Consider the following 26,500-nt stretch of genomic DNA (forward strand, 5'->3'; position numbering starts at 1 on the left):
ACACTATTTCTGATGGTAAAATGAGTGTACAAAGCAAAATACAGACCTTTTTGCGGACCTCCCAAACTTTCAAACTTTAGACTGTTTTCTTTATACGTTTTTCTTTTTCTTTCTTTTCTACCACAAGACGCGGCCACTGATGGGTCCATGGGACTTGGATAAGTCCTGTGGACCCAACTCTGGCCACTGACCACATGAGCGAACGGGTACATACGCACACAATACACGGCCACTGATGGATCCGTGGGACTTGGTAAAGCACTATGGACCCAACTATGACCACTGATAAAAATGTAACTACACTAGCATTATAAGACCTAAACATTGCTACCTACCATACAAGTGCATTGGTTTAGTGCACTTCCGGTTGCCACTGAGCGGAAATGTTTGTGCGGACCTGTTCTCCCAAACTGGTAAGCAAATGACTGTTTTTACGTTATTTTCATTTTTACGTTACTATTATTATTATTATTATTATTATTTTTTTTTTTAACATTGATCTTAACTGATCACTATGACTTTATTGCTTTTATCGTTATATATGCCTATAATTGTGTACAGCACTTTGAGCTACATGACATGTATGAAAGGTGCTTTATAAATACTTACTTACTTACTTACTTACTTACAGAATTCTGAATATAACGGAAAAAACGGAATTTGGAAAAAAATATAGTGGAATTTGGAAAAGAATATTTAACGGATTTCTTATGGCTCTACATTAATATTAGTCTGTGAGGCTGTTTGCAGGGTAATGACATTGTCTGATTTCTATAAAAGTCAGATTTGCAGTGAACCTTTCAAGATGGCCGTGGAGTGAACAGGCAGGATTGAGCTGCTGTCTTCATTATGCCAAAACTTGATTAATAAGTAGCAAATAAAGTGACTCATATACACTACACTTCGGCTACACTTCGGCTATTTTATGTGGATACCTGTGAACTTTTCAGCACTTGCTCAGTTGAACTTGAGATTGACTAAAGGATTTTTCCTTTTGTTTGCTTCACTGTCATTACCAACCAAACAAATGGATCCCAACCAGGTGAGTGCTCTGGCTGACCAGCTAGCAGTGGCCTTCTCCCGGAGGATTAAAGCTGATCTGATAGCACACATCGATGCTAAAATTGACCCCATCAGCGCTGCTATATCACAGATTCAAGGCTCTTTGTCTACTATTAATGATCATGTCACGGAATTAGAAACACGTGTCTGTGGTAACAAGGACAATCTAGCTCAGACCTGGGCATTGTACATGATTCTGACCGGCCCGCGAAAGATTACATGATGATATTTTTATTTTTATATATATATATATATATATATAATTTTTTTTTTTTTTTTTTTTTTTATGTCAACGTTCACACGCACAATATACGCTTACCTAGGATTTTACTTGATTCAACAACAAAGCAGTCGGGGCAAGCCGAAAACGGTGGAAAGTGTGGTTATTTGAAGTTTGGATTTCTTTTTTCACAACTGAGGTAGGTAGATTACATTTTTAGAGACTAAAGTACAGAAAAAAGGTACCGTTGGGTACCGGTATCAATTCACAGGTACCGGTACCGTATCGGTTCAAATGTGAACGGTACCCATCCCTACTGAACACACAACTGCAGGGCAAGGGCATTTTTGCTCATGAAATGCATAGCCATGTGAAAGCCTTCATGACAAAGTTGCAATTAATTTCAAGGCAACTAGGCAGCAACAATCTCAAACACATGAAAACCCTGAAAGAAGTCAAACCATCAGCTGATCACCGGCACAGGTACTCATCCATGTTGGGAGCACTGCATGATGAATTTTCAAGGCGTTTTCATGATTTCAAAAAGGTTGAGGATGAAATGCAGCTGGTTTCCTCTCCCTTTACCTGCAGTGTTGATAGTGCACCCACTGATGTTCAGCTTGAACTCATTGACCTGCAGTCTGATTCACTACTGAAAGAGCACTTTAAGTCAGCATCACTGCTAGAGTTCTACTCTGCTCTCAAGGAGGAGAACTTTCCAAGCATGAGGAGACATGCTCAGAAGATGTTGGTTCTCTTTGGATCCACCTATATGTGAACAGACATTCTCAGTCATGACGTTTACCAAGCCCAGGTACAGATCCTCTCTCACTGATGAACATCTGGCAGCTGTGCTTCGCATCTCCACCTCAGACATGCAACCTGACTTTGATGGACTTGTTAAAGCTCAACAGAGACTGGATTTATCACACTGAATGAAAAAAAAAAAAATAGCTGAAGAACACTAAAATGTGGAAATATAACAAGTGAAATGGACACTTGATCTTTTTTTTTTCTTTTTTTTGCACAGTTCTGAAAACATTAAATGTTTAATATAGGCATGTAAAGTAAAAAAGGCTACTGGGACACAGTTCAGTGACATGTCTTGTTTATTTTGGCTATAAGATGATGTGATGTCTTTAGAAAGCTAAGAAAATCCTTGTTTCAATAGTATATGAAACTCAAAATAATAACTTTATTTGTATAGCACTTTTTCATACATGCCCTTTGTTATTAATGTTTCACATTTTGTTTTTTTGAAAGCTAACCTCACCTTTTAATTGCCAAATAATAACATACACTCTTACCAGGGTTCAAAACAATGCCATTTACTGCTTTTTATATAGAAATAAAATGTATATTATGCATAATTGAGTTTGGCCCGGCCCTCCAACATATTTTCAGTTGCTCATTCGGCCCCCCGGGAAAAATAATTGCCCACCCCTGATCTAGCTGAACTCGTCGCTCGTGTCAAGCAGTTGGAAAAGGATAATTCCTACCTTCTGGAGAAATCCGATGACCAGGAGAATCGCAGTAGAGCTTCAAATCTGAAGTTCCTATTTATTCCTGAATCTTCCGGGGGCAGGGACGTTGTCAAGTTTATGAAGACTCTGATACCACAGCTCCTTGGGATAGAAAACGTCCCTCCTTCTCCTCTGATCATAGAAAGGGCACATCGTAGCCCTACGAATGGTCGGGTCATGAGAAATCCAAATCGCATGCGCAAAGGAGATGGCCCAAGACCCATCCTTATCAAGATGCTATATTTCCAAGACAAAGTCAAAATGTCATTGATCTACCGGTCGATCACGGCCGACTGGTTGGGCACCACTGGTCTAATAGAAATAAATGCATTCGAACAAGAAACCAATGTATAGACATAGCGATGGCAAAAAAATTGCCAGGCCTAATGCGAGCCAGGGAAGAGTTGTGCTTGTAACGTGGCTATATGTTTTCATCCACTGAGCCGTGAGGCTCCACATGCTTGTTTGGTTGAGGTCTGAACTCGCAAATTGCCCATAAATATCGTTTTTGTGGGTATTGTCCAGTTGTTGCTGTATGTTTTTATCTGCCCAAAATTCAAGCAAGCATGAAAGTTGTGTGTCAGCAAGTTGATACAGAAGCCTCTCCTGTGTTTTGGTAGAAGCTCGCACACCACGCCCCCCGCTCCCACTGGCGCGCACCCGAGACCACCTATTTCAGCGGTCCAGGTTTGGAGCGAATCAGCGTCCCGGGGGACAGGGGGGGGAGCGTTCTCAGTAGAATGAATGAATGAATGACACACCCTTTTCTGGTGCGATCCGGCTCTGATTCGACCCCGAATGGTGAGTGAGAAAGCACCCTTAATGTCCTGAAAACAGGAAGGGGCAGGCTCTGACTACAATGCTGTCAGCTGGGGTGATGGACTTGGTGACGAGGCAATCTTCTTGGCTACCCCCCTCCAGCACGCATACTAATTAGCTGCCGTCAGGCGCTGAACATACACGTGGGAGGAGGGATGTCGGAGGGGTTGGGGGTGGGGGCCGCATGCCATTCTTATCTCCGAGAGGGCCTTCGACTCCAGCAGCTCTCTGGTTCGACCTTCGTCCAGGAATTAGTTTTGGCTGACTGGCTGGCACATTTCTTCCAGCCACGTCGATTTAAATTTGATTTTGAGTAGAGTGAATTATAACTATTGATTTGAGTGGAGTGAGTTTTAACAACTCTGTCCAAATGACTGAATGCATTTAGTCCAAGTGTCTTAGTCAGTTCAGTAAGAAGGAGCTTTGATTTGATGGTAATCGCATCTCCATCTATCCTGATTACAACGTCCCTCTGGAAAAGAAACAACATGCATTTGATCCGGTCAAGAGGAAGCTTCGGGAACTGAAGCTGCCATATGTTCTGTTACCCACATACACTGTGTGTTGAGGTCGATGACAAGAAGCTTCAATTTTCTGATCACAAAGCAGCCGAAGCGGAGTTTATGTCGTCTAGGAAATCACCTGAGAGCTCCCCTATGATGGGCTAAGGATGTTAGCGCTAGTTATTGATAAGTCCATACGAATCCTGAATAGGTCTCCTAGTCTTCGTAACATTATTATATCCATCATGACTTTATCTTACAAAGTATTCAATAACAGAGAAACAAAGCAGACATGTATGGCATTTCCAAATTGTTTCCACTATTTTAAGGCGTACACTTTAAGACCATTGACAACATGGTTTGATCCCCAAGCATTAGTATCCTTGAAAAAATTAGAAGAAAATATAGTAGCCCCACATAGACTGAAGGACATAGCATACACTAAATTATCAATTAAGAAATGCGAACGGAAATTTGGCCCCATAATTACTCATGCGATCCGGATATGGCGTGAAAAAATATCCTAACTCACAAAAATGGCAATCATACTCCCTTATTCAATAACAATGCACTCTTGATTGGAAAACGACCTATAAGATTCCCTATTATGGGAAAAGCAAGGCATACACTCATTAGGTGATGTTTTTAACAAACAGGGTTTTTGTAGTTATGAAGAAATACGCAAAAAAAATTATCTCACCAAGTCCACACATTTTTTTTTTGTTATGTTTGAAGTCTCACGGTGTTCCATTAAAGATACCAATTGAACACCACAGATACCACAAATTCTTCTATGAAAGAGACATTGAGAGGTTTTGTTTCAGACTTTTATCATCAATTACTAACGTCCTCGTATGAAACCCTCCACCTAGACTCCGTCTGGAGGAGGGCTATACCAGACCTGGAAAGTGATTTTGATTGGCAAGAAGCCTGGGCAAATGTTAGACTTACATCAAGGAACCCGGACCATCAACAAATAAATCTTAACTATATTCACAGGACATACTTGACTCCTATAAGACTGAAAAAAAAGGGTCTTAAACAAGACTCCAAATGCTCCTTATGTACAAATGGGGACGAGGGGACATTTATGCACATGTACTGGGACTGCCCACCAGTTAAGATAATCTGGAAAGAGGTGACCCAGCAATTATCAAATCTCTTAACTCAGAATATACCTGTATCCCTCTGTATTACTGCTGAATGATGTTTTCGAGTATGCAGTACATCCACAGCTAAAGAGATTGGTTTTATCGGGTATCACAGTGGCTAAAAAGCTGATAGCATCACGATGGGTCCAACCGGAAAAAAATTGCCGAAAGGTCTGGATTATTACATATCTCGATGTGATTTATCAAGAAATATCTACAGCAAGAATTTTGGGTCTCAATGAATCCAAAATGACAATGTGGTTAGAAGTGGTGGAGAAAATAAAAGCTAGCATATAATGGTAGTGTCTGGTTAGGAGCGAGGGATAATGGATGGATACGGGAGGGGGGGGTACGAGCTGGAGCATGTGTGTAGGGTATTAGATAGCAGGTATTGGTGGTATATTCTGTATAAGACATTTAACTATATGGTGATTTCATTGGATGTGCACTGTTAATAATACTTGTATATCTTATCGTGTGTTGTCATGTTTGTTTATATGTTTGTTTAAAAAATAATAGAAAAAAATAAAATACAAAGTATTCAATAACGTTATATAATATCGTATTGTAGTGGCTACTGGGACATAATTCACGGCATCCTAGCCTTATGTGGTGTTTACTACATCTCCCGTGATCCTTCGAGGGGGATGACGTAGTTAAAGAGAGACGAATGAAAGAGGAATGGCAGTGTTGTTGTGCGACAGTAGAGTGCGTAATAAAATTGTATTTTTGCATCGGAACACGGCTCCGTTTTCACTATCATTACCGCATTCCTACATTGGTGACCCTGATTTTCTCTTGGATGTATTTCGGAGATTACATTGAACATGACTGACCAACAGCAACAGAACGCGGATCGCAGATCTTTGACCGCCGTTTCACTCAAGCTGCCGGAGTTTTGGGAGCAGAGCGTCAACGCTTGGTTTGCGCAAGCTGAGGCTCAATTCGCTCTCGGGGACATTACCGCGGACGCCACAAAGTACTACTATGTGGTAGCAGCCCTGACGAACTCGACTGCGGTGAGAGTGGTGAGTTTGCTGGAAAACCCACCTACACATGACAAATATGTTGCTATAAAAACACACCTGAAAGAGGCTTTCGGTCTATCTGAATCTGACCGTGCTCGCCAGCTTCTCTCTCTACCTGGATTGGGTGACTCAAAGCCCTCTGAACTGATGGACCACATGTTAGCTTTGCTGGGTGACCATGGGCCATGTTTTCTATTTAAAGAGCTTTTCCTGCAACAGCTGCCAGACTATGTTTGTTTACCTATGGCTAATTCCATCAAAACTGACTTTCGCCAGCTAGCTAGAGAAGCAGATGTATTTTTCTCAGCTGGGAAGAGGTGTGTGGCAGCATCAGCCTACACCATTGATGAGCAGGGGTTCCAACCACTCTCTATCTCTGCCGCGGCTATGCCCCGCCGGGTGAGGGCGTCTGGGCTGTGTTTTTACCACGCAAAGTTTGGGAACAAAGCTAAGAAGTGTCTGCCACCTTGTAACTACAGTGGGTCGGGAAACGCACTGGCTGCCACTCATTAGCAGCCGTGAGTGTTGGCCATCCTGCAGGCTTGCTGTACGTCACCGCCTCACTCTCCGGCCGCCGTTTTTTATGTGACACGGGTGCCCAGGTGAGCGTGTTGCCGGCATCCACTCAGGATTTCAACTCAGCGAGACGGGGGCCCACCCTTGAAGCTGCCAATGGCAGTGCGATCCCTACATTTGGCAAACGCACCGTGGCATTTTTTGCTGACCAGCGTTTCACCTGGGATTTTGTGTTGGCCAAGGTGTCCACTCCCCTCCTAGGCGCTGACTTTCTCTGTGCCAACAGTCTCTTGGTAGACGTGGGGAATCGCCGGCTCGTCAATGCTGAGACTTTTGGCTTCTTAGCATGTGAGCGCAGTGACACGGCCACAATGACACTGTCCAACGCCGTCGCGCCCACTGATGATTTCTCCCGCCTCCTGTTGGAGTTCTCTGACATCACAACACCCACCTTCTCGTCCGCGGCCACTAAGAATGGAGTCGTTCATTACATCTCCACGGAAGGCCCGCCAGTTAGGGATGGGTACCTTTCACATTTGAACCGGTACCGGTACCTGTGAATCGATACCGGTACCCAACGGTACCTTTTTTCGGTACTTTAGTCTCCAGAAATTTAATTTTCCTACCTCGGTCAAAAAAAAAAAATCCAAACTTCAAATAACTACAATTTCGACAGTTTTCGGCTTGTCATTGCTCCGACTGCTTTGTTGTTGAATCAAGTCAAATCCTAGGTAAGCAAATATTGTGCGTGTGAACGTTGACATGAAAAAAAAAAAGTAAAAAAAAAAAAAAAATCTTCGGTTTCTCACTTGATTCGATACTCGGTAGTACCGACGTGTTTCGGTTCGGTGCCTCAAAAGTACCGAATTCGGTACCCATCCCTACCGCCAGTACATGCTAGGGCTCGTTGTCTCGACCCACACAAGCTCACCATCGCTAAGAATGAGTTTGCCTTCATGGAGGCACTGGGCATCGTTCGTCGTTCCGACAGTCCTTGGGCCTCGCCTCTCCATCTCGTTCCAAAGGCTAACAGCGGCTGGCGTCCGTGTGGCGACTACCGGCGCATTAATGACGCCACTACACCTGATCGTTACCCGGTTCCACACATACAAGATTTTTCAGATTGGTGGATCTGGTGAGAGGATACCACCAGGTGCCGGTTAGCCCTCAGGACATCGCCAAGACGGCAGTGATAACCCCATTCGGACTCTTTGAATTTCTGAGGATGCCTTTTGGCCTCAGAAATGCTGCTCAGACCTTTCAGAGGTTAATGGATGCCATGCTGCGCAACCTGTCTTTCGTGGTCGTCTACCTAGACGATATCCTGGTAGCCAGCACGTCCAAGACAGAACACCTAACACACCTCCGGCTCCTCTTCAGTCGCCTCAGAGAGCATGGATTAATCATCAACCCAGCAAAATGTCAGTTTGGACTGCCTGCCATGGACTTCCTTGGCCACCACATCACTACTGCTGGGGCGGTCCCATTACCAGTAAAGGTGGAAGCGGTGCTGCGGCTCCCACGCCCTACCACGGTTAGGGCCTTGCAGGAGTTCCTGGGGATGGTGAATTTCTATCATCAGTTCATCCCTCAGGCTGCCCACCTAATGCGCCCCCTGTATGGGGCTCTCAAGGGCAAGACTCCCAAGCATGCCATCGCCTGGTCGGACGACATGTCAAAGGCGATCTCGGATACCAAGGAGGCCCTTGCGAGCGCAACCATGCTGACGCACCCCGTGCCTGAGGCTCCCGTGGCTTTGACAACTGATGCCTCGGATTATGCCGTTGGAGCCGTTTATGAGCAGTTGGTCGAGGGCATTTGGCAACCCCTGGCGTTCTTCAGCCGACAACTCCGTTCCAGCGAACAGAAGTACAGCACCTTTGACCGTGAGCTCCTCGCCCTGTACTTGGCGGTCAGACATTTCCGTTTCCTGCTGGAGACTCGCCCTTTCACTGTTTTTGTAGACCACAAACCATTGATTTTTGCTATGGCGAAGGTGTCCGAACCGTGGTCTGCCAGGCAATAACGCCATCTGGCTTTCATCTGAGTTCACCACTGACATCCAGCATGTGGCGGGGAAGGACAACCCTGTGGCTGACTGCATCTCGCGGGCCGTCATTGGTGCTGTCCACCTGGGAATTGATTACGCCCGTATGGCTGCGGATCAGGTTTCAGACCCAGACATCCAGGCATGCAGGACGGCGGTTACTGGCCTCCAGTTGGCCGACGTCCCCTTCTTTGATGATGGCACGACGCTGCTATGTGATATATCTACGGCGCAGCCAAGGCCAGTGGTTTCACGGGCATGGAGACGACAAGTTTTCGAGGCTGTTCATGGCCTCTCGCACCCGGGCAGGAAACCATCACGGCGCCTAATGGCAGCGAAATTCGTCTGGCCCAGGATGACGGTTGACATTGGGGGTTGGGTCAAGACCTGCATGGCATGCCAACACGCGAAGTTCCATCGACATGTTAACACTATGGTCGCCAAAAACGCCTTACCACATCATTCCTCGCCATGCTCATTCTGCCAAAGACGGCGTACCACGTCTTTGATATCAATATTTCAAAAATCTGTGATCGCAATCATATTTCTCCCCCGGAGACTTGAGATCTACTGTTGATCCCCTCTCAACTCTCCAACGGTTCAAGAGCGCCATCTGGTGGCCGATCGGCGGATCGCCCAGACAGGAAACAGGAAATTGAAGTTGGTGCTCATTCCAATTCGGTCCGATCACTCGCTAATAGTCCCAGGACTCGAGCTAGACGCAATGGATAGCAATCCGTTACCAATAACTCGATAAACAACATGATTTGGACGTATATACTATTATACAACCTGGAGATGGATCGCATATTTCTACATCCCATAATAGGAATATTTCTGCTCCACGCTCATCGCCCAACGGCCCGAGGAGACTGGGGTAAGATTCAGCGTTATTTTTTAACGTGTTCGATATAAACTGCTCTGATGATCATATCACCCACACTAGATTAATCATCTAACGTTGGCCACGGAATTATAAACTACCCCCCCCCATCCGGTCGACATCAGATGATAAGTATTTGATCCACTTTTTTCTCCCATTTTCTATTTTCTCCCATCCCAATTTCGTATCATCCAATTCAACCCTCCCCTGTCACGAACGCTGTTTCTTGCCTCCCACAAGCCGGCTGCAATGTGGACTAAGTCATACATAGCACAAGTCCCCTCCGGTACTTGAGGTAACAGCAGTCGCATCTTTTCACCTGCGCAGCTCGATCTCTCAGTGGCGAGGAGTAACGCGTGGGAGGCTCACGCTGCCCCCGACACTTCCTGACTCTACTGCGCAGGCGCACCAACCGACCTGTAGGAGTCGCTGTCCACAACGCCCGATCCCCACCCATCAGTTTCCCACCCCCTAATACGGCCAATGTGTATTAGTATGAACGACCAGCTAAACTGAAAGCAATGTGGAGCGCTGGGCTCAAACAGGCAAGCCCAGCGTCTCCGTCATTCGTGGCGAGCGCCTTGCCCACTACGCCACGTAGCCGCCCACATCAGATAAGTAGTAACTTCTAGAAGCACGTCCATTTGAAATGTTTTATCTCGCGCCGATTGCTATCAAACTGTATACCAGGGTTAGAAATTAAAAAAAAATTCCAAGGGCTTTTTTTTGCCCCCCTTAATTGATTTTCGGGGGCTTTTTTTTTGTATTTCGGGGGCACCGAATTTTTATGATAATTAACAGCTGGGTCGACAGACTTCCTTGGGTGATGCTGGGGCTCCGTACTGCACCTAAGGAGGACCTTCTTTCATCTTCAGCTGAGCTGGTATACGGCCAACCCCTCCGTGTCCCAGGGGATTTTCTTCCCTGTGTTACGGCCTCCTGGTCAGCACTGGAACAGCGGGATGCTCTGCTGGACAAGGCCATGTCTTTCTTGCCCATCCCCACCTCGTGCCACGGTGTTCCGAAGGTGCGTTTCCCGCCTGATCTGCAAGCAGCGGGGTACGTGTTTATCCGCTGCGACGCCCATCGAGGCCCCCTACAGCCACCCTACGATGGTCCTTACCGGGTTGTGAAGGCAGGCGATAAGACCTTTGTCGTTGACATGGGGGGGAGGGAAGAACTGATCTCGGTGGATCACCTGAAGCCTGCTCACCTGGATTTGGACTGCCCCATTGAGTTGGCCCAACCCCCCCGCCGCGGTCGCCCCCCTGGTAGGGCAGTCCCGACGCCTACTCTAGCTATGGCGGACCCCCGGACCTGCCGTCCGAGGCCTGTTCAGTGTCAGCCTACTGCTTTACCACTGCCTCGGTTTCCTGTGCCTGCCCAGGGGTACCGGAGTCGTTTTGGGCGGGTCGTCAGAGCCCCTGGACGTTTTTTGGGGCCAGTTCTTGTGAATTCTGGGGGGACGTGTGTAGTGGCTACTGGGACATAATTCACGGCATCCTAGCCTTATGTGGTGTTTACTACATCTCCCGTGATCCTTAGCGGGGGATGACGTAGTTAAAGAGAGACGAATGAAAGAGGAATGGCAGTGTTGTTGTGCGACAGTAGAGTGCGTAATAAAATAGTATTTTTGCATCGGAGCACTGCTCCGTTTTCACTATCATTACCGCATTCTTACAGTATCATATTACCATTACCATTCCTCTGAATTAACTAACGTTTACTGTGTTTTTGGCTGCTGAAAGCTACCGGCATGGTCTGCCTTAAAGTGTGTTGTTTACTGCCATAAAGTGAATGGCACTGTAGTAAAGGTCGTAATGGGGGGAATGGTGGCTGTAGAGGGAATATTCTTCTTATCATTGGGTTTTCTTTTCCCTAACCAAACCTTGACGTCTTGGTTTTCTTTTCTGAAATAATGATTTTATCTTTATAGCTACTTTAGTTGATCTATTTCTATTATATTTGGCTACATTGTTTATTAAATATTTCAATCAGTTCTGAGTGAGTAGTGTGGCTTGTTCACCAAATCCCTGGGCTCATGGGGTCATGGTGCTATAGGCTAGTCTTACGTTTTTTATTTTTTATTTTTTTATATGTATGTCTGTCTTTTGTTTGTCTTGTATTTACACATACTTACAAGTGTAATTATGTCTCATCTCCTTTCTACAATGGCCGGTTGCTTTTACATACTGGGGTGGTCTTACTCTCTTTATAAACTTGATGTTCTATGATGGATGGTGTTAAATGTCTAAAAATAGTTCATCAGAATATCAGAAGTCTGTTACCCAAAATGGATTTACTTAAGGCATGGGTTTTTCAACACAGGCCAAGCATAATTACATTATCCGAGACCTGGCTTAACGATAAAATAACAAATGAACAAATTAAACTAGAAAATGATGTCCTTTATAGAGAGGACAGATCCCTTAAGAAATGTGGTGGAGTTGCCACTTATGTCTTATCTAGCTTGGTCTCTGAATGAATCATCCCTGAAGTTGGGCCTCTAGACTTTGAATGCATTTTTGTCAAAGTCACCCTGCATAAGAATAAATACATAACTATCGGAAATATTTATAGACCTCCTTCAGCACCTGCAGAATCATTTAATTCTACTTTAAATTCTATCATGTAATAATGAACTTATAGTTCTTGGTGACTTCAATAAGAACATGCTAGCTAAATCATTAACCAACGTTAAAAATACATTTCTTAATTTAAACCTAACCCAGTTAATTGATATGCTACCCGAGTCACAGCTACCAGTGAATCTTTGCTTGACTGGATCTTAGTCTCTCATCCCAACAGTTTTTTAAAAGCAGGGGTTTTGTCAGATTGCCTTAGTAATCATTCTATTGTGTACTGCATTTGGAAAATGTTACTACCTAAAGCACCACCCAAAGTGATTCAAATCAGGCAACATAAGAAAATGAATGTGGATCAATTTATCAATGACCTAATCTCAATCAACTGGGATATGTATCAATTAATACCAAATGTTCATGACTCTTGGGATTTCTTTTACTCAGAATTTTCTGAAGTGTTGGATAGGCATGCTCCACTAAAATCTGTTAAAGTTGAGGGAAGTCATCTTCCATGGATAACACCGGATCTTATAAGCACCTTCAGGCATAGGGATCGAGTCTGGGCCAGATTCAGAAAAGCCAAGGACCCAGCTGTCTGGGAGGAGTATAAACGGCTGAGAAATGTTAGTAAGACTATGGTCAGAAATGCCAAATCCAATTATTTTAATGAATCTTTGGCTCGTGATTTCAAAAATCCCAAGCAATTTTAAGATTAAAACTATAACTGGTGTATCCAAAAATAATATTATTGACCAGATAAAAGTGAATACTATTATACAAGATCCACAGCTGATTGCACAGTCAGTCATCCAGCACTTTTCCTCTGTCACTGCTGCATCATCACTCGATCCTGTGACTGATCTCTTCAGTAATAGGCCTCCTGATCATAGCTTTCAGGAAAATGTTACCCTTTGAAGTCTATGATGCCATCAATAGCCTAAAAGTAAGTGGTGGTCCTGGATTAGATGGTTTAGGAACCCAAGTTCCTCAAACTTGCATCCCATATTCTAATGTACCCATTATGTGATCTGTTTAATATGTCACTGTCCACATTCCAAATGCCTGACATATGAAGTGCTCTCGTATTACCCGTTGCATAAAGGTGGAGATACACTTGAAATTAATAATTATAGACCAATCGCAATTATTTGTTCTATTGCCAAAGTGTTTAAAATTTCTTGACGAGTACAATATTTTATCACCTCATCAATCTGGTTTTAGGTCAAAATTCTCAACATCAACAGCTCTATTAAAGCTCACAAATGTCATATTCTCTGCAACTAATGATGGTAAATTAACTGGTGCAATTTTTATCGATTTGAGCAAAGCTTTTGACTTAGTTGACCACCACCTACTTCTAAATAAACTTCACTCTGTTGGCCTATCACGCAATGCATTACTCTGGTTCAATACATACCTTCATAATAGAAAACAATGTGTTGTCATCCAAGGGTTCCAATCGGATACAATGGTCCAAGAACGTGGTGTGCCGCAAGGTTCAACCCTTGGTCCACTTCCTTTCTCAATATTTATAAATAATATACCTTCTGTTTGTTCTGATTGCAGCGTTCATCTTTATGCAGACGATAGTGTTATATACATCCAAAAATAATGTAGCCCAGATTCAATCAGCCTTACAATCTGACTTTGAGACACTACAGAAATGGCTTGCTGAGAACAAACTAATACTAAACAAAACCAAATAGCACTTTATGATTTTTGGTACTCGAAAAAAAAAACAGAAGGCTACCGAATCTAAGGCATGCGTTATTTTATGTGCCGATAATACACCTCTGCAAAAAGTATTTGGGAGTATGGCTTGACCCCGGACTCTCATTCAATTTCCATATTACCTCTATTGTTATTAAAATGAATCGCAGCATTGGAGTCCTTTATAGAGCTAGACATTGTTTTTCCTTCACTGTTAGAAAGAAACTTGCAACAACTTATTCCATTAACACTTTCACTGCCCAAGCTTAATTCCCTTTTACCCCCTTGAATGCCCAGCACCACTTCAATGTTAACGTTAATATCGCCTAATCTATGTTTTAAATTATGGCTGTGTCTAATCTGCCCGTCGCTTATCAAAGACTCATTTTCCAGTCAACATTGTCGTAGCAGATTGTTTTTTTATCGCTTCATTTCCGTTTTCTAGCATTTTGAAAAGCACTCTATTTCACGGAAAAAATAAGACATTCCATGATAATCGCCCTTTACTGGAATATTCTAGAACGTTGTCATTTTTCGGCCTATTTATGAATCGTTTTAAAATAAATGCTAGATTATCGATGGTATATTTGTGCGCATGCACGCTCGTGCCGCGAGCTGAAAATCGATTCTCCTAGTTACTGACTGCTCGCACAGCCAAACAGCCATATCACGTAATCACATAAAAGCTTATATCTCTGTGAAAACGGATCTGATTATCCTAAGCCTGGTAACATAGATTCCTTACCTGAGATCAGATGGTATCCAAATGGATTATTCCAATTCCTGATCGCCATTCGAAAAAATCTATCATTTTATTGATCCACCGAGTATAGTGTAAAAACACATAATCCCTGCTGCTCTGAAGCTCCAGAGTGAAACTGGTCGACGGTGGTTGCATGAGTGAGAAGTAAAACGTGGATTCCGTTTTTTTTTCTCATTCATTTTCATTGAGTTCAATCCAAAAGGGTGAATTACCATCTGGGAGACGATAGGGGCGCTTTTTTCAAATCTGAGCGCCTGGTGTGGTTGATTTTCCAACGGTAGACTTGGTTGATGAAATATGATTTCAGATCGCTAATAAAAAAAATACGACCAGCGGGGTGTAAACCAGAGAACTTGGGATGGGCAGTCAAAGTGTTAATAGCTATGCTGATTTTGTCTATCAAGCTGCCTCCAAAACCCATTTATCACCTCTAAATGTGGCTTACAATAGACTATGCAGATTTGTTCTTGACTGTCCGTTCAAAACACACCATTGTACTATGTCAACTGTCGCTTACCTCGGACAAACTTTGTTTGTCCGAGGTAAGCGACAGTTGTGATTGGAGGATCAAGAAAAGAGGGCAGGGTTTGAGATAGGTCGATAAAATCTGAAACAGTTGATTGTCCCTTTTTCTTGCACATATCGTCTAAGACACTCTGTACAGTATTTTTTCACAGTTTCTCCATTCTCAAAAGCAATGGCCAAGAAATCCTTCATGTTCGTCAGGTGGCTGCCGTGGAGTAGGCCTATTATGATGGAGCTTGAGAGACATATCCTCTTATAATGAGAGACATATCCTCTTATAATGTGTACTTGTGTTTTTGTATGTGTTTTTTATTTATTTTCTTGTTGTGTGTTCTGATTCTGTATTGCATTGCACAAATTGTGAGACCCTCTCGAAAACGAGATACTGTATCTCAATATGGTTTTCCCAATAAAGAATTTCAATATTGATTTAAATGTCTGGAACTGGTTTTAGCCTGCAGTAATACATTTTTTTTTTTACTAGATTTTCTTTTTTATTGCAACGCAACATTGGCCTAAACATTGTTCTCTGGCTGTGATAGTATTTGTTGCCTGGCTGCATTAGCTCATTGACGTTTTCATCTGGACATATTGGGAACTATTCAGGCCTTACTGGTGTTAGTGGCAGATCTCTGGATGGCTCTGGGTAATGCCAGCTATCCATTAATCTCCTCTGAAAGATTTCAAAGTGAACAAATGAAGCACCTTTAGCTTGGTGTGTGTTTGTCTGTCTGTTTTGGTGTGTGGGTGTTCAGTGGGTGTACTAATTTCTGCCCGGGCAGGTTTTCTTATGCATTTCATTAAAGATGATTAGCACATTACATCCTTGTGGCCTAATTTGTTGCACCATTTCATAACATGCATAAATGTCATCCAAAGCATTGTGGTCCAGAGTTGGTCTTTGTTCAGAGACATGGGATTTCTCTCATTACTGCCCGTTTCCTCCACAGTCCCTCCGAGTCATAGTTGACAGGGCGTTACTAAAGGTCTGATCCCTCTTAACTCAATCAGCACCACGGGCCTAGCCCATCTTTGTTCCTACTGCGCCACCGCTCTAAGAGATAGGGATGTGTGGCGGTGTTTGCAGGGATATCTATATTCTATATTATAGCTATGGATACAATACTATGGCTCATTTGACATCAACTATCCATCGTTCAATATGTGAAAAATAATAGATTTTTTCATGTATACGTTCGCGTGTTATACCGTGGTGAATATAAGTATAGTTTCAGAGTGATCCTGGCTAATTCCAGAAAACGGCACTATGGAGCAATATGTGAATTTTACAAAAAGCGTTGGCGTTGCTCGCCTGGACACGCTACTATTTCCAAATCAAATTTATATAATGGGTATTAATGTTTCATCATGAATGCATGAAAGGGGGGGGGGTCGTTTTTTTATGCTTTGATCGTCACCAACGGCATCCCGTCGTCCTCCCCCCACATGGGCAGCCGGGAGCAGATAGGGCGTCAACGTGAGCCACGCCCCGGGGACCAATCCAAGTGCTCCTGTCCGTCTTAGTCAAGGACGCAACAGCGTTAGCGATCTGTTGTGCATGTTTTTCCATTGGGTTTATCTTATCGGGGGGGAAACCCTTGAGAGCACGGGGAGAACATGCAAACTCCACACAGGAAGGCCTGGGAGATACCCCACCTGAGTACCTGGCATCATGGAAACCTGGTCCCCAAGCGGGAATCGAACCCTGGACCTTCTTGCTGTGAGGCGACAGTGTTAACCACTACACCACCGTGCCGCACACACGCAGACAGCATTGATCGCGGTAGAAAGAAATATCAGATCAACGCAAGATTTTATATATAGTGTTCTTACCTTGTCTCTGATGTAATGCAACAGAAATAATCCAATTATCTGATCGCCATTCCAAATACTGCTTGTGGAGGTCCGTCCCACATTACCAAGCGTTACACATGAACGGGCGGGCAGGGTTACTGTTCCATGCCATCGTTGCAAATGCCTACCTCGCCTGAGCACCTAAACCCCGCCCGCACCGCTCGGATCGTCCCAGAAAAGAAACTACACCATTTCCAATGGAGTGCAATACCAGCTGGAAGGCGGCGGTATTTGCCCTTTTGCGAGCTCAGACCCATTCCCAATGATAACATCAGGCTGGATGGATGAAAATGAATGGATATAGCTAATAAAAGAAATAGCGATTAAAACCAGTTTTCTCGTGATTGAATGAATGAATGAATGACTTTATTTGACAATATAAAAATAAACATGTGACAGAAAGCACAGTCAGGAGATACTGCCAAGGATGAACACAAAAAAGCTCAGAGCTTATTTCCATTGTGGTCCTTGTAGGGGGGTAGGGGAGTGTGATGCTTAGACATGCATCATACAGACATGACATCACAACACATCACATATACCATTTAACATTTATATACATAACAGACTCATAAAACATGCAAGTTGTGCCTTTAGCTGATGTCTAGGTTAAGTATAGTCCCTTTTGAGCCATGTCTTCAGGCTGGACTTGAATCTAACAGCATTGTATATGATTTTCAGGTCACTGGGCAGACTGTTCCAAAAGACAGCTGCTGAATACAAAAATGACTCCTTCCCCATACAGCTCCTGAATCTGACTGGCACAAAGTCAGTTGAGCTACGCCTAACCGATTGGCGCTGAACGGTTGGCGAGTTAACCCGACTTTTCTCGTGGCTGGCGTAGAATGAGTTAATGAATATAACTCATTAGTTTCTTGTAATATTAGTGTAGCCTAATTATCTGCAACTGTGAAGAAAAACCCCATTGGTTTAAACAGAATGAATAGACTCATAAAAGAAAAAATATTCGAATGCCAACGTAACAAAACGAAGGTTCGAACGTTTGGGCTCAGCCCTAACACACGCACACACACAAACAGAAGGTACTGTAAACTCATGGCTCTATGAAAAGGTATGGATTTTCACTATACCGTCATCCATGATACATATCTTAAAATATATACAGTACATACTATATATTTACTATACAAGTTAATTAAATATATAATGTTCCTTGTATGAAACATTTTAAGAAAATAAGACCATTGTGAGTGAAATGTCACCATGACAATTGTATTACAATATAAAGACTAAATTGTACTAAATACTAAATTGCCATTTAACTAAATATTTGAACGCTAATGAAAACACACAAACACACACAGGTGTTTCTGAGGGTATCTCTCAGGTGCTTAGCGTCTCTCCTAATTGACAGATTGAGAGCCAAAATGGGTCCCCCTTCCACCTCCCTCTCACTGCCCTTCGGAGCTGAGAGGAGATCACTACCGAGATGTAATGGATTACTTCAGAGTACTTCTGTTCCCCTTCTAGTATAATGTCACCCCACTTTGAGCGACGTTTTCTCCGTTTGCCCTTCAAGCTCACTTCTACCACAGCACTTGGCAACAGTGTTTCTATCTAGCAGAATAACGGTGTTTGATTAATTGGTTTAGTCAGTAGTATATTGTGCCACACAATAGCTAATGCCTCTTCCCTCTCATAGACAACTGATTTACTTTCTCATTGTTGAGCCCCACCACCAGGGTCATTATTAGGGGACATTTAGAACAGTCTGTTTAATTATTGTTGACCTCTTTTTAGAGCCTTGGCACGTGGTTTGTTGGCTTCCATTGTTGGGAGGCGGTAGCGCATTTGTGAAGGGCGAGGGGGCTCTGCGTGCTATGAAACAAACACCCCCATCCATATTCCAGAGAAGCACAGAGCGAAAAGACCACACAATCCTTTTACAGTGAGGAGAGAGAGGCTGGGGTGTTGTGTGAAAGAAATTACGTTTTTTAATACATTTTGTTACAATCCATTATTCTCCTATATCCCTCTCTGCCTTGTAGCCTCTAGACTGGCACTGGGCTTTGTGAAGATGGGTATGAATAAGAAATTATGTGTTAGATTTTAGTGTTGCTTCTCCTCGCCTCTTTATTAGCTTGTTTTTACGGCGGCACAATGTGATTCTCGAGTCAATATTGATTTAAACCACCATACTCAAAGACAGCAGACCACATAAAAGGCAATGTTATAAGCCTATCAAGGTGTGTATGTGTGTGCGTGTGTGGGGGGGGCTCATGCCACTAATACGCTTCAGTGTGCGGCCATGTGTGCCGCGCGCGTGCGTGGGGGAGGGGCAGGGCTCGGCTCGGCTCATACTATTGTAATATGCTTCAGTGTGCGGCCACACACTGAATAATAGGGTAGTCTGGGTAATAGGGTGCCCTGTTAGGAATGCAACGCTCTGAGTGAAACGCGTGCCTCTGAGCAGCAGCAGAACGGGACCTGACATGCATCCTCAATGCAGCTACTTCCTGTTGGTTTGCCCCCCCCCCCCATCCATCCTGCAAGGTGACTTTGTAGAAAGACTCCCACCTCTTCATCCTCACTGTTTTATACTCTCAGCTCGTGTCAGGATGCATACTATCACCATATTTCAACTCGCAGGGGACTAGGAATGTGTTGGTGTTTTTTTGTTTGTTTTTTTGTTATTTTTATTTAATACTTTTTTGCAGTTAAAAATAAATGTTTCCTCCGCTCATCTGCCTCTGGTGTGAAATGGCTACAGTGAAGGTGACACCGAAGTGTGTATGAGTAAATCTCCATCCCATCAGCCTCGCTGCCGTCTCATGAATGTTGAATGGGAGGGGACCGGGAGGGAGAGTGCGCATGACAACTTGTCATGAATTATACACATTCTCCCCTCCTGATTTTATCTCGGGATAATCTCTCTCCCCGATGCGGCCTTCGACGAGACCGAACTGATAATCGGATTCTATTTGAGAGGGAGTGAGTGAGTGAGAGAGAGAGAGAGAGAGAGAGAGGGAGTGAGAGAGAGAGAGTGAGAGAGAGAGAAACACCTCGCTTTTAATCAGCATAGAGGTTTCTCCTTCTCAGTAGGTTGTGGCTTGACTAGGGGGTTCTCTGCTCAGTGGCTTGACTAGGGGGTTCTCCTGCTCAGTGGCTGGACTAGGGGGTTTTCTGCTCAGTGTCTGGACTATGGGGTTCTCCTGCTCAGTGGCTTGACTAGGGGGTTCTCCTGCTCAGTGGCTTGACTAGGGGGTTCTCTGCTCAGTGGCTTGACTAGGGGGTTCTCTGCTCAGTGGCTTGACTAGGGGGTTCTCTGCTCAGTGGCTTGACTAGGGGGTTCTCTGCTCAGTGGCTTGACTAGGGGGTTCTCCTGCTCAGTGGCTGGACTAGGGGGTTCTCCTGCTCAGTGGCTGGACTATGGGGTTCTCCTGCTCATGTGGCTGCCTGGCTGGGCTAGGGGGTTCTCCTGCTTGTGTGGCTGGACTAGGGGGTTCTCCTGCTCAGTGGCTGGACTAGGGGGTTCTCCTGCTCAGTGGCTGGGCTAGGGGGTTCTCCTGCTCATGTGGCTGGGCTAGGGGGTTCTCCTGCTCATGTGGCTGGGCTAGGGGGTTCTCCTGCTCAGTGGCTGGGCTAGGGGGTTCTCCTGCTCATGTGGCTGGGCTAGGGGGTTCTCCTGCTCATGTGGCTGGGCTAGGGGGTTCTCCTGCTCAGTGGCTGGACTAGGGGGTTCTCCTGCTCAGCACTACACCACCTAGCCGCCCTTCAATATACAATATACTATGCAATATACTAATATACAATACTATTATAGTGCAAAGCAGAAATGGGATGAGGTACAATTTACAGTAAGGTGTACGAGTTGTAGTGCAAATCCTTTACCAATAAATATAAAGTGTGTTTAGGTGATCTAAAGTGTGGAGAGTGGGTGCTGCAGTGTGTTTGTTTAAAGTGAGTGTGTGCGTGTGGATGTGTGTGCTATGTGCATTTGATGGTTGTTGCATAGTGTTTATTGTTCGTTGAGCAGCCTGATGGCCTGGGGATAGAAGCTTCTTCTGAGTCTTTCTGTGCTCGCCTTGAGACTCCGGTATCGCTTGCCTGACCGCAGCAGTTCAAAGAGGCAGTTGTTCGGGTGGCTGGAGTCCTTGATGATTCTCTTAGCCTTGCCCCTGCACCGCTTGTTGTAAATGTTCTGGAGGGTGGGAAGCCCCCCTCCAATTGTGCGTTCCGCTGAACGTGTCACTCTTTGTAGTCTGCTTCGGTCTTGTGCAGTGCTATTCCCAAACCAGGAGGTGATGTTGCCAGTCAGGATGCTCTCTATTGTACATGAGTAGAAGTTCTTAAGGATCTTCTGACTGACTTGGAACTTCCTTAGGCGCCTGAGGAAGTAGAGGCGTTGTCGTGCCTTCTTCACAACACTGTCAATGTGTGTGGTCCATGTCAAGTCCTCGGATATGTGGGCTCCGAGGTACTTAAAACTGTTCACTCTCTCAACCAGTGCCCCGTCGATGCTGAGGGGGCTGTAGTCCTTGACCCCCGACCTCCTAAAGTCCACAATCATCTCCTTTGTTTTGCTGACGTTCAGGGAGAGTGTTCTCCTGGCACCATCCCGCCAGGACCTTGACCTCTTCCAGGCCCTCTCGTCGTTTGCAGAGATCAGGCCCACCACTACTGTGTCGTACATATTTGTACATATTTGTGTTTCATTACACGTATATGTACATACTTACCAACAGTTTTGCCTGTTTTATAGCAACACTACTATCACCGACATCTAGGAAGGGAGATCCCCCCCCTTGAACGGCCATTATAAGGTTTCTCCTTTCCATCCACAGCTATAAAGGAATGTGAATCGCTACCCACCTTCAAAACCTCTCTAAAAGAGCACCTACGGGAGACTGCAATTCGAAACTGGCCCCTGTAAATGTCCAAACCCAACCCCCTCCAATGTACAGTTTCCAGTTTTGTTTTGTTCTTGATTTATTGTGATGTTTCTTCTTGACTTGTTTAAAGAAGACGTGTCCGGCCCATGGGGACATGTGTGTTGTCGGGCCTTACAAATACATTTGATTTGTAATTTGATTTGATTTAAATATTTTCAACTATATTTTTCTATTTTCTAAAGCTGTACGGGCCAGTTGCCTGAATGTGTGTAGAGCGGAGGATGTTGTTCAACTCTTTTGGAGCTTTACAGTATTTTATCAGACTCTGGGCACTGGAGATAATAACATTATTCCCTTATCTCTCTCTCTCTCTCTCTCTCTCTCTCTCTCTCTCTCTCTCTCTCTTTCTCTTTCTCTCTCTTTCTCTCCTGCAGTTCTGAAGTGCGAGTCTCTGTTTTCGGAGCGCAGCCAGCGGAACCTGGCCATCCAGTTCCACCTGGAGTGTGTGTACACCAGCCTGACCTACTATGAGTACCGGCCAGCCAAAGAACACATCCAGAAGGCCAAGGAGCTCTCTGGCTTGGAGACCAACATGACTGGTAGATACTGCTTCCAGGGGGGGGGGGGGGGGGGGGGGGTCAGATTGCTTTCAATCTTCATAGTATAAATGCTGAATAGACAGAAAAGATGAGTGGTTCCCTTGGGTCCACCCAGGTGCCCTTGGCAAACGGACCCGTTTTCAACAGACCTACCTGGCCCAGCTCATCCTGGAGGTCAAGAGGTCAGAGGTCTCACCTGATGGTGACCTGACCCCCAGCCCAACTCCTCTGGCTAGCCTGCCTAAGGTAGGAAACACACACCCTGTCCCTCACCTTAGCCCACTGATTTAACCTTCATTATTGAACCAGGCAGTTTGACTAACACATACTATTCTTTACAGATATGGCATGGGTTGGAGGGAGACACACACACAATTAACACTTTCAGTGCCTTTGATTAATGTCCTTGGATGCCAGCATCCACTTCAATGATGGTGTTAAAAACGCATAATCTATGTTTTAAATTATGTGTCTAATCTGCCCATCGCTTAACAATGACTTGTTTGCAGTAAACATTGTCGAAACGGATTGTTTTTTAATCGGTCCATATCCTTTTTATAGCATTTCTAAAAGCTATCGTTTTCTCGAAAATTTTCGGAAAATAGAAAGATTCCGTCATAAACGGCATTTATTGGAATATTCTCGAATACACTAGACACGTTGTCATTTGTCGGCCTATTTATGATAGATTATCGATAGTATATGTGTACTTATGCACGCTATAGAAGCGAGCTGAGAAATCGATTCTCTTATTTCCTCAACAGCACACACATATACACATACGGGGCACGCTGTTATCTCAGTGAAAACAGCTCTGATTATCCTAAAACTGGTAACATAGACTCCTTACCTTAGATCAGATGTTCTCCAAAAAGATTATTCCAATTCCTGATCGCCATTCCAAATATCGATCGCGTTTATTGATTGATTATTGGCTGCTGTAAATATATATTCCAGGCTGCTTTCCATCTCGCGATCACTTCCCTCTTCATCAGACGGCTCGCCAGCATAGTGAATCCAGTAGGCTCCCCCCCCCACACATCCACCAGTGTAATCGAATGGCCTGCAGTTACACAGGGATAGACGATAGGGGGCGGTATTTTCCCATCGGAGCTCCTAAAGGGGCTGCTGTACCAACGGGAGACTCGGTTGATGAAATATGAATTCAGATCGCTAATAAAAAAAAAAAAAGACGATTAGCGTCGTCGGCATTCAACGGTCGGGGCGAAATAACGACATAATACCCCGTCGGCACTCAAAGTGTTAATGTTTGTAATTGTTTGAATTGAAATAAGATTACATCTTGTAGTGTTGGTTCAAAGGCTATTTTACTGTCTTACTTTTTCAACAGCAATTTTTTGGAAATGTGTACATTTTAGGGGGTACTACAACATGAAAAAAGCCAGCACTGTACTCATGCCTGAGCATTCATCGAGAACGCGCTTCAAACCCTTTTGGGGGAGAGCGTCATCAAAGTAATCTCTCCAGGCAGGTCAACAAGGAAATTAATGAAGCGTGAAATTACAGCAACATTTTAACTTAAAATGCATTTTCAATAATAGACAGAGCACCATTTTCTGGAAGATGAAAAGCTTCTAACCTATAGGGCAGGTATATCTGACATTTATAAGTTTAGTTGTTTTCCAATGATTTTGTGAACTTACCACCAAAGGGAAGTTATGACATCAGTGCTGGCAGGACTAATTTCTTAGTTTAACTTTTAGTTATTCAATGTGCATTTTTTGACAATATTTCATCGATCAATATCATCATTGCTACTCTCACTCAACCCTACACAACACTGGTAAGCATGACTTCTGAATCTGATTTGTAAACAAAAAGCAAATCTGCGAAATTGATGAGAATAATAATAAATAATAATAATAGATCACATTTCTATAGCGCCTTTCATAGAACCCAAGGTCACTTCACAATCAAGATAGGGATAGGGAAAAAAGGGGATGAGGGCAGGTAAGGGATAATGGACCTACTCTAATCTAAACTAACTGATGGGGAAAGCCTTGGTGAAGAGGTGTGTTTTAAGAGCAGTTTTGAAAGTGTCCAGGGTTGGGGGGTTGCGGATTTCGGGGGGGAGAGAGTTCCAGAGGGTAGGGGACGCCACGCTGAAGGCTCCAAATGTCTGATGTACTCCAAACACGCAACCCTCTGCCTGCACGTTCATGTTTTCCAGAGAGTAGCATGGGTAGCATTACTTGCATGTGACAATGACGCAACACAGGATTGTGGGCTTACATTGTTTCAGTATGTACACAAATGTTATGTACAAAATATTATTATAGAAATTATTTATTCTAAATAAATTGTATTTATACAGATCATAGTGACATCAGTAATATCGGTTATCGGCCATAACAGAAATGTTAATATCTGTATCTGCCAAAATGTTCTCGATGACTGCGCAGACATGAGTACAGTGTTGTATTACCCTCTAAATAATATACCTTTTTAAAAAATGGCCGTTGTTCCCATTTTTACTTTTAACCAGCAACCTTCTGGTTATAAACTAGCTTTTCTTACCATCATGCTACATTTAGCTTTGGATATGAAACACTCTGGTTCCACTGAACCAGTAGTTTGAACTCAGCCCGACCTCTATTACCTTCATTATCCAATAGGGGCAAATAATCTGCAATACCCAATGTCAACAGCAGAGGGGGACCTCCACCCCTGCTCCGTTGGTGTCACACTGGTGGTATTTGTAGCTTTGCTTTCTCTTGGTTCTATGGAACCTTCATACACTCTTTCTGTTTCCTCTCCCTCTTCTGTGTAAAGTCAGTGGAAGAAGGTTTATTCAAGTCAAGTGTCCCTTTATTAATCCTATTAGGGGAATTCTATATAATCTAAGAATAGTTTCTATTCTTCAACATCTAGGCTCCGTTTGTCAGGTCGAGCATAGCCTGTGCTCATGCTGGGGCTTGAGATGTGTTTTGAAAGAGGAGGGTGAGGAAGGAGAATGGGATTCTTTCACCTTTCTAGACAGAGGAGGTCCCATGGGGGCGAGTTGTGATGGTGTCCACCGGAACTTGTCAAACTTTTTTTGGGCATTGTCGACTTTCTATTTCAATAGCTTTCTATTTGTGAGTAGTTTGTTTTGGGAGGAATGTTTGTCTTTGTGTGACTCATTATTCAAATATTTCTTTTTTTTGTATCCACTTTTTCTCCTTTTTCAATTTCTTTCTCCCATCCCAATTCCATTGTGCCAATTCTCCCCTCCCCTGTCTTGAACGTTGCTCGCATATGCCCCCCACTGGCCGGTTGTAGGGAGGATAGAAGCCTTGCATGACGTGTCCCCTCCGATACACGAGGAGGCAGCCTGTCGCATCTTTTCACCTGCCAGCGCGGACAAACGACCTGTAGCAGGGTTAGAAATTAAGGGGGGCTTGGGGCAAAATGCCCTTGAAAATTTACCAAATGCCCTCGAAAATCAGTTAAGGGGGGCAAGAAAAGCCCCAGACACTTTGCACAGATGTTTAGCCCTTAGTATGCACTAGGGATGGGCATTTTAAAGAAAAATCCAGATCGATTGATCGCATGCTATACTTGAGTGATCGTGTATTACTCGAAAAGGGGAAACAAATTCTTTAAAAAATAAATAAAAAAAATTATATTTAATTTTTATTAGATTTCTTTTTTTTTCTTTTACTTATTTTTGTTCATTCACGTATATGTTTAAGGAAACCAACAAACAGTTATAATCTTACACATACATGTGAACAAATATGTAAAAAAATATATATATTTTTTTTTCATAAAAATTATTAATAATTTCGATTTTTCTTCTATTTTTCTCATAGCTACGAGTAACGAATATTCACGCCCATCCCTAGTATGCACACGT

The 26,500-nt window shown here is 43.8% G+C and overlaps 1 protein-coding gene across 1 annotated transcript in view; it reads left to right on the top strand.

The window, feature by feature from the left end:
- ttc27 (tetratricopeptide repeat domain 27) overlaps positions 1 to 26,500 on the top strand; it is a 427,052-nt gene that overhangs the window by 104,935 nt on the left and 295,617 nt on the right. The window contains exons 6-7 of the mRNA XM_084322115.1: positions 22,477 to 22,641; positions 22,757 to 22,887. Of these exons, the coding sequence (XP_084178241.1) occupies positions 22,477 to 22,641; positions 22,757 to 22,887 (296 nt within the window). The remainder of the gene's footprint in view (positions 1 to 22,476; positions 22,642 to 22,756; positions 22,888 to 26,500) is intronic.

This window comes from Notolepis coatsorum (genome assembly GCF_963971535.1).
Source record: "Notolepis coatsorum genome assembly, chromosome: 9".
Classification (NCBI taxonomy): domain Eukaryota; kingdom Metazoa; phylum Chordata; class Actinopteri; order Aulopiformes; family Paralepididae; genus Notolepis; species Notolepis coatsorum.